This window comes from Eschscholzia californica, unplaced genomic scaffold (genome assembly GCF_041429995.1).
Source record: "Eschscholzia californica isolate CP2 unplaced genomic scaffold, dmEscCali1.0.p SCAF_1, whole genome shotgun sequence".
In the NCBI taxonomy this organism is placed as follows: domain Eukaryota; kingdom Viridiplantae; phylum Streptophyta; class Magnoliopsida; order Ranunculales; family Papaveraceae; genus Eschscholzia; species Eschscholzia californica.
The window spans coordinates 19452303-19461765 of NW_028238198.1; the positions used below are offsets into that span (position 1 = coordinate 19452303).

General features: G+C 37.9%; 1 protein-coding gene across 1 annotated transcript; it reads left to right on the forward strand.

The window, feature by feature from the left end:
- Positions 1-185: 185 nt before the first annotated feature.
- Positions 186-6884, forward strand: LOC147564913 (ubiquitin carboxyl-terminal hydrolase 17-like). The gene is made up of 11 exons (XM_086651230.1): positions 186-1034; positions 1551-2826; positions 2938-3026; positions 3199-3284; positions 3409-3571; positions 3668-3785; positions 3928-4085; positions 4942-5026; positions 5112-5324; positions 6030-6091; positions 6186-6884. The coding sequence occupies exons 1-11, from the start codon at positions 751-753 to the stop codon at positions 6838-6840; spliced, it is 3189 nt and encodes a 1062-aa protein (XP_086507356.1). The 5' UTR covers positions 186-750; the 3' UTR covers positions 6841-6884.
- The last annotated feature ends 2579 nt before the right edge of the window (positions 6885-9463 follow it).

Here is a 9463-nt window from a genome sequence, read left to right on the forward strand (position 1 = left end):
GATATCTCAAGAGGACACTCTCCACCCTCGACACGTCATCTTGATATATCTCTATTCCACTCTAGACACGTCATCTTAGATATTCAAATAGAGTGTTGCATTGGAGAGGATTTTTAAGAAAAAATCCTATTCCACTCTCGACACGTCAGCTTGATATATTTCTATTCCACTCTCGACACGTCATCGTAGAGATTCAAATAGAGTGTTGCATTGGAGATGATCTTTTTAAGAAAAAACTCTAAAAATTCTAAGTGGCACTGGAAGTTTATAACATTGAGGGTTGATGTTCTTACTTTAATTTCTAAAATTGTGTCATTTAATTTTTAACCTAATCTTTATAACCATAATAAGAACAAAAATAGACTATCTTGTCCTAACTTTCTCTTTTCATTCTCTCTCTCTCTCTCTCACACAAAGTCTTTCTCTCTCCACTTTCTGTCAAAATTTTTGTAGGTCCTGCTTGGATTCTTCCTGTTATTATCATCACCATCTTCATCTCAACGGTCGCCCCCCTTTTGCTTCTCCAAGCGCCACTCTTCTCCTTCTTCTCTTTCTCTCTCTAGAATTCGTTGCCGTTTTCAAATTGACATCTTTATTGTCAAAATTGTTCATTTCAGATCGTTACTGGCGTCAATTGTACTTAAAAATTGAGGGTTGGTGATTGTTTTTGCAAATACGATCGGAATCTTTCAACTGTCAATGTATTGTGAAGATAAGAGTTTTGAATACATTTCTTCTGAAGGAGGTTAAATGCTTGCCCCCGGGGATCTAGGGTTTCCGGGTTTTAGTTTAATCTTCTTCTTCTTAGTTTGCCCGGTAATTGGGTTAATAATTCGGCGGCAATGGAGAATTGCAGAGGAAAGGAATATGGAGATCTTGAAGCTTGTCGCCATAGCTTCTGAAGAAGCTGAAAGGGTTGAAATTGAATCATCTGTTGAGTATGAAACTGTTTCCGTTGCTCGTCAATACCAGTGCGCTTTGTGCTTTTCTCCTACGACCACTCGTTGTTCTCGTTGTAAATCTGTTCGTTACTGGTAATTTTCTATCTTCTTTACTGAATTCTTTATTTTGTTCTAGGGTTTGGGTTATAGATTAAGGAATAGAACAAATTCTAGGGTTAAGGTCCTTTTTTGTGTCTTATGATAGTAAGCTAATTTTCTCTGAAAGTTTGTATTTTTTCCAATTTATCTCTCTCTCCCATTGCAATTCGTTTGAATTGATTGGTTTTCTGGCATTCATAGCTGTATCTGAGAGTTTTAATTGGAAATTGACTTTTTAGAAAAACTAGGGCAAAAAATTGGGAAACTATGGTACTTGGGGGTAGGATGAATCAAGAGTCTAGGGTTTTACTGAAATCATTTATGAAAATAATTAAAAAGAAGAATCAGATATTGTGCATTTTACTAATGGTTTCAACTTGAAAGACTATTTGGCTTCTTACTGAATTTTCATTGAACTGCATGGAAATTTTTGTTTTATGAATTAAGACATGAAGGATTTTAGGTTTATTCGATTTAGTTGTAATATTGACACCTGAATACATTTTGTAGCTCTGGTAAGTGCCAAATTATTCATTGGAGACAAGGTCACAAGGAAGAATGTCGACCTCCAATTCCCGGTACTCAACCTAATGTTTTACGGAGCACCTCCAGTCGAAAGGCAATATTTGAAGATATTGACAATGATTTAGAGCTCGGCAGCTTGGATGTCAAGCCATATGAAACATCTTATGAGGAAGCTAGATCATTTACACAAAGTCGGTTACCTGAATTTTCAAGTGGCGAGCACTACGATGAAGTTAGGTTCTCAGCAGATGGCAAAGGAGTAGCTGCCATTTCCAAACCTTGCAGCAGGTTGATTGACTGCTCTAAAGCTTCCTCCATTAATAGCTCGATCGATGTTGCTTTTGGAGAATTCCGGGTTTCAAGCATTTCTGATAAATCAGAGGCGATTTTATTGAATAATAGCGAGGGACTTGACAAAAATATCTGTACAAATGACACGAAAATTCCTAAATTACCAGCTTCAAAATTTAACAGCATTGAGGCTTCTGTGAATAGCTTTTCTTGTTCAGCTATTCAAAGTAAGGATAGTACCCGTACGAGTTCTGAAATGGGCAGCGTGGGAACAGCCAGTTCTTCAGGCTCAGGTTTCAGAAGCTCTAAGAGTTCATCAACTTCTGAGCCTTTTAAGATCAAGTTTGATTCCACAAAGGGCACCTTAGGTTCCCTTGAGCCTAGAAATGATCCGAACAGTAAATCTACTCACCCTCCTTCAGTGCAAGGTGGCAATGACATTTTGTCTGGCTCTAGCAACCGGTTACAATTTTCTTTTAACCTCTCTGGGGATGCTGTCTCGATTTTACACTCAGAATGTTCTAAGCCCGAGACTGTGATATCTGAGGTTGAGCGTCCTGTTAAACCGTCTGCTAAACGAACTTCTGTGTCAGAAAAGATAGTTATGCCTCTTGTTACGGAAACACCAATCTTGCATTTTGCAAGGTCAGCTTCTGTTAATAATAACAGGAATAGTAGTTCCAATCTATCAAAGCCTAAAGCAGTCAGATCTTTATCATATCATGATTCTAATGGTCATCTGTCTTCAGCTACTAGAGAACCTTCAGTTTTGAATCGTAGTGTATCAGAGGAAGATAATGTGCAAAAGGTGGCTAGTAAGTTATCTGAAAGTGCACATTATTCACAGAATGCCATCAAAGATTTGAAAGTATATGTGCAAAAATTCAATCAGCAATTTAAAGAGACTAAACTTTTAAAGCATCATGCACCAGCGTTGAGAAGTGATGCTGCCGCAAAGCACAATTATAAGGTTTTTGCACGATCCATTCTGTTCTTGCCTTCTTGGAAAATAGGATTTGCTTTAGGCATTTTGATATATAGTGGATTCATTTTCTTCTCTTTTTTTTTTTTTTTTTTGTAGATGCTGTTTCCGTATGAACTGTTTGTCAAACTTTATAAGAAGGAGAAGGCAGATCTCCAACCATGTGGCCTTACGAACTGTGGTAATAGGTAAAGTAGAAAGTTTCTTCCTCACGAGTGTAGACTTGTAAGCAGACTTGTTTGGGCATATAGTAGTATTGAATTAGCACAACCTACTAAATTTTTCCAGTTCACGAGAGTTCAAAGCAACTTCATTAGTTTCTCATGGTGTTTCTGATATTGTTAGGATTTTTTTTGGCAGCTGTTATGCTAATGCAGTGCTCCAATGCCTGGCATTTACTCGGCCTCTTACTGCTTATTTTCTCCAAGGACTTCATTCGAAAGCATGTATGGGGCTCCTCTTTATGCCATATACGCAATTTTTGTTTATATGGTTCGCCATTTCTTATAATATGGTAACTTAAATTTTGTTTACCTCTATTTGTGACATTTTGTCTTTATCATCCTTCAGGCCCAAAACAAGGATGGTGCTTTACTTGTGAGTTTGAAAATCTAATCCTGAAGGCAAAGGAAGGAATATCTCCTCTTACTCCTATTAGGATTCTATCCCAATTGCAGAACACTGGGAGTCATCTCGGTCAAGGGAGAGAAGAAGATGCCCATGAATTTTTAAGGTAAGGTCGACTTTGAGCAGATTTGAACTGTTCACATCATATTAAGTGGTTTCATTTTGTTGATATTTTTCTTTTTGATTTTTTCGTATTTGGCAGGTATGCGATTGATAAAATGCAATCTGGTTGCCTTAAGGAAGCTGGGATAAATGCAGGCCCAATAGCCGAAGAAACAACTCTTATGGGCCTGGTATTTGGGGGTTATCTTCGATCTAAGGTAATCTAGTGTATTTTAAGGAAATATGTATGCATTCTTATACAGCGGACAATAACCTCCTTATATTGTGTTGAAAGATTGTAGTTTGTCACGAAGTCTACTTAATTGGCAATATGTTTGTTGATTTGTTAACTGGATGTAGATAAAGTGCATGAAGTGCCACGGTAAGTCTGAGAGAAATGAGAGGATGATGGATCTCACGGTTGAGATAGATGGGGACATTGCAACTTTAGAAGATGCCCTTCGACAATATACAGCTACAGAAGTCTTGGATGGACAGAACAAGTATCATTGTAGCAGGTTGGTCAGTTTGCGACGTTATTTAAACTTATGCCTTCCCTCCTCTTCACCTTTACATGATACCAAAAGGTTTCACGAAAGACATGGTTATCAAGTGTTGTCAATTCGTGGAATTCAGTATCCCGCTCCGTTCTGATTTGAGTTGAGTCAATCGAATCAGCCGTCTCAATGTCGGTTAAAACCATCTATATGCTAGATATTGAATTGATAATTTGACATTATGCAGACGGTCGTCTCTGAAATGGCCAATTGTAAGCTATCCCCAATAGACGATCACTCTAGACTCTTCCTAATTGAAATTGGTAGCTCCTGAGTTAGCAATCCATGATACTGAACACTCTATGTGTGACGATTTCCTTGTTGTAAAATGTTGTTTGTACTTGAGAAAATGGTTAGAGTTTTCCTTAGGTTATACGACACAGGTCCTGATGATGAAATTTGGCATGAAAAAGGTTGCCGCATAAATAAGTGAAACTTACCCTAATATCCGTTGGAATTGACGAGATAATAATAATTAGGATGTCATATTGTGAAACACTGGAGCATGAATAGGAATTAGCATTTCGTGATAATGGTCTGTAAAAACCCAAAAACTAAAAAATAGATTGCTTTTCAATGCCCACGATCTCTAACCAGAAACAACTACGCAAAATTAAAATTTCTATCTATATGTTTTTCGTGCAGATAATCAGATACCCAAACGTGTCTTCTATAAGAATTTAAAGAAGCACCAAGCAAGTCATATGCCTTCTTTTGCTATACATAGTTTAAAAATTGTCGGGTTTTTTAGCACTAAGACAGCGTAAGTCATACATTTAGTTTCTTGATGTTCACTGCTGAGAGTTCTCTGTCTCAGATGCAAATCTTATGAGAAGGCTAAAAAGAAGTTGACGGTTTTGGAGGCTCCTAATGTCCTTACGATTGCATTAAAGCGCTTTAAGGTAATTCTAGTAATCAGATTCAAACTCGTGCTTCTCTAGTTTCTTACAGCTCATAGTTCCTTAACTTTGTGTGTTTTCTTTACAGACAGGTAAATTTGGGAAGCTCAATAAAACAGTTCGCTTTCCGGAATATCTGGACTTGGCCTCATATATGAGTGGAAGTAGTGATAAATCGCCTAAATACAGTTTATATGCGGTGGTAGTTCACTTGGATACGATGAATGCTGCATTTTCTGGGCACTACGTTTGTTACGTCAAGAACAGCCAGGGTAAATGGTTCAAGATTGACGACAGTTTGGTATGTTTCAACCACCTGAAGTAATTTAATTTGAAGTCTAGTTTTTGTTATTTATCTTTTTCAGTTCTAGATAATCCCTATTATAATTGGCTCATGTCATTTGTTCTAGGAGATACTATGTCACTACTTAGGAGCAATGTTTTAAAATACGTTTTTCAGCCTCGAGGCGGTGGGCTCTCAAAAAGCGAAGTGGTGCCTCGAGGCGTATGCCTTGATGCGTTAAATACGTAGTTTTATATATATTTACCATAAAAATAGTTTTACAGTGTATAACACTATAATTAGGACTCAGGACTCAGGACTCAGGACTAGAGGTTACCGCTGTCTCGTGCAGCGGGGCTTGTTTGTAGAGGCCTCTGTTTTGACAAATACTCTGTCTGGCCGGAACTCGCTCCTCGACAGCCATAGAAGGGGTTTATTTTTATTAAAATATCCCCTTTTGTGGGTGGTCATCCGTCCCAGGCATGTGCCCATACCGGACCCTTTCCATGGTGAGGTTCTTGTTGGGCAATTTCTGGTCCAACACAACCTGTTGATAACCTATAGTTAGGATTTCCACATTCTAAAAATTTCAAAACTTTGTACTAAAGAATTACTTATGCACTAGCAAGTAGGTCATTTAGCATACCAGCTTTAAGTTCTCATCAGTTTTATACTTGTTTGTGTTTGGTACTTTAGTTCTTACAAAACCCCTCTGATATATAGGTAAAATCTGTGGAGCTTGACGAAGTGTTGTTGGAAGATGCATACATGCTCCTTTATGCAAGGTGAAAATGTCTCCTGAATTTTGCGACCCTTTCCAAGTTATAATCAAATAGTGGTTATGGACATTGAACGTATTTGATTTTCTCATTTTTTTAGGTGCTCGCCTAAGGCTCCAGGTTTAATACGGAGTCCAATTGCAACTCATGAGAGTAAGATAAAGCGAACCAAATCCTCTGAACCATTGTCTTCACTAACAAGACCGCCAAGTTCTGCAGTTTCAAGAACTATCCCTTCAATTGCTCATTGTTGTCATGAAGAAACTTGCCGAATCAACAAGGATCGCTCTGCCAGTTTTGAGAGCATTGATTCATTTGACAGAAAATACCAGAGGATTTCAAGAGGAGGGTATTCATCATCAAGCGACAATTCTTCTCTCTTCAGCTGCTCCGACGAAGGATCGTGCAGTACTGAAAGCACCAGAGACTCATTCAGCACAGATGAATTCCTATCTGATTATATATTTGGCGAAACAGGATATAAATGCCCAATCAGGGTTTCGGAGGACTCAAGTAGTTCTTCGCCATCACCTGAAACAAGTTGGACGAGGGGGATACACCTAGATGACCGGGGAAATCATCCCTTTGCATACTCTGACACAACTAACCGATGTATAAAGTTAAACCATAGTAATAGCAGTAGAGAAGGTAGTGACTTAGAAAGAATAGCAGGGTGGGGTAATTCTTTTGATGTGAGATCTGGTGTTTCATTGAGAAGATCTATTAAAGAAAGAACAACTCAATCTTTTTACTAACATTCAAAAATAGTTATATGCATCAATCAATTGAGATTATCCCATTGGAGTTCGTTTGTGGAATAGTGAGTCATAATTCATACTTGAATCGGTGCAGGGAAATGACAAATTTGTCTGTGGATTAAAGTGTGTTCCAAAATCCGAACCCAAGGATGTAGAGAGAGGGTTCAACTGTTGAATCCCACTTTGACTAGTTGCTAAATCGTGTTTCTCTACTAGGGAGACTAGGGTTCGAATCGTGCTGTTTCAAGAAGGAAAAAAGAAAACTGTTAGAAGAATTAGTCTGGTTTCTCTCTTGAACTTCTCTTTTTCTTGTTCATGTCTCACCTGCTCCTATTGTCAACTTCCTTTGAATGTATGATAATTCTTTACCTCTGCAAGTCGCAGCAATGTCGACGATCTATGATTTCTTGTTTTACTTTGACGATGATCTACTATACCTTGGTGTTACTCTTTTAGTTTCTCTTCTCGCATTCCGCTCCAAGGTGAACGAAAAGGGTAAGAAAAGGAGCTACCCATTACAGGATAAATGAAGAGTGGTTGGTGTAGTAGAGCTTCAATGGGTGCCATCGAGTGGGCTAAATGGCTAGGCAGAACCTTCTATCTGTACTCGACCCACTAAATCTAATGAGTCGGGAATATTGCACTTCTCGGGTGCACCGCCAACTCAATTGGCCTAGGGCGGTTAGGAGCGGATGTGACTAGCGGATTTTCCCAACCATGATTAAATAGTTACGAGGTCAAAATCTAATAGAAACTAGAAAATAGAACTTTGAAACTTGAACATAAATATTACAAGAAAGGTCGTATATAATAACATAAATTCAATTTAAGTTCGAAAGTACGTGGCTAAAACAGATAGTGTACATCAATAAAAATGTATTTATTTTTCCATGTAAGACTTCAAACATGTAAAAGAATTTCTACGAAAGATGCAATCTCCTAACGGTAGCGATATTCAATCTTCTTTGAAGTCATCTTCCTTTTCTTGTCGTAGAAATATGAAAAAAGAATTCATTCCTTGGTTTTAGGACGAAGAAATCTTCTCCTACTACAATAACTTCAAAACCGCTCCACACATCTTATTTTGTACCAAAACTTACAGAAACGGCCTCCTCACTCCAATTATTGACACTCTCCATGTTTATATCACTAAGTATCCGAGTCTTCGCCGTAACTGCTTTTCCCTTGACTTTTTCTCCCCGTCATAAGAGCTATATTTCCGTTGACTTCTAAAAGCATAAGATCACCAGTATAACTACATGGACTCGCAAATGGCTTGGTCAATTGATCTAGAATGAAATAAGGGCTTGCGATGTGTCTAAAAGTTTCAGTTGGAACATCCAACAATAGTATTATGACTTTGTGGTGATAAGTATAGATCATATCTACCACTTGAGATTGAACAAAAGATGTTGTTTGTTGAGTGATGATGTTATGAATTGAAAAAGAGTATTGTGAGTTTATTAGACATATGAAACCATTGAGTGGTTTAAGAGGAATTTGGGAACGCGATGGGACGATAATTTGTTTTAACACTATTCTATTGAGCCAAATTCGGCCAGTACAAACAATTTGCACTTTAGATTGTGCGAGTTTCATCATAGGTCCCTCCCAACCCGACTAGTTACCCCGCTACCCTCATTTTTAATATAATTTCTACCTCAATCAATAGGATTGTTCAATACGTGTCTATGGTACATTTTTTAACTAAGACTGAACCAATCGATTTTACGGTTGAATATACATAGTTTGGGTACTTTCTCTCTTTGTAGATATCTTGTATTTTCATGATTGTAGGTGAGACTTAAATACATACAAGGTCTACGGTTTCCTCACCCAAAAACCTAATTATCAATCTCTCTTACTGGGACACTAGGTATGAAGTATCTAGTGGGACTGTGGGAGCCCAAATTCAGCCAGTACCAACCCTTAGGCTCATAATCCTTCTTTCAGAACAAAATCTTATAGGCCAGGATACAAAATAACGAACCCAGCTTCATTTATGTAAGACATGATCTAAGTAATTCAAAGGTGGGTATTCATGATCCCAATGGCTTGAGTAGAAAAAAAAACCAAGATATTAAACTATATTGATTTGATTCAATTTTTTCTAAATATTTGATACTGAACCTCTAAATTAAGCGGCTGCCTACGTACCCAAATAGAGCATCGTTACTACTCATATAAGGGATTACATTAATCATTTTTACATCAACAAATACACCTGACTTGTCGTAACTCCACACCTAATCTTCGTTTTCCGTCTGTCCGATTTTCTCTTTCCGAATTGAACTAGTTTAATGGCTAGCTGCTGCCGACTACGCACGAAACAATAACAGTAATATCATCAATCTTTCCTCCACAATGATGCTTTCCGAACTTTTCAGACTCAATCTGGAAGGGAGTGCGAACATAAGCGTCGAACGAATTATATAACGCAAGCTCACCTATAATCTCAGCTAACTCCCTTGGCTCTTTTCCTGATTCCTTTGCTTTCTTCACCGTTTCTTCAATATCGCTTTCAAATATGTTGTCAAATAGTCCATCTGTTCCAGCAACTATTATGTCACCTTCTTTTACTTCAATCTTAAGTTTCTGAGCTGAACGGGGACGATCGCAT

Excerpts from the sequence above, each read along its gene's own strand:
- LOC147564913 (XM_086651230.1), top strand. The coding sequence starts at position 751 with ATGCTTGCCCCCGGGGATCTAGGGTTTCCGGGTTTTAGTTTAATCTTC. Across the intron at positions 3,285-3,408 it reads AGGACTTCATTCGAAAGCAT|GCCCAAAACAAGGATGGTGC; the intron begins GTATGGGGCTCC and ends ATCATCCTTCAG. Across the intron at positions 3,572-3,667 it reads GATGCCCATGAATTTTTAAG|GTATGCGATTGATAAAATGC; the intron begins GTAAGGTCGACT and ends CGTATTTGGCAG.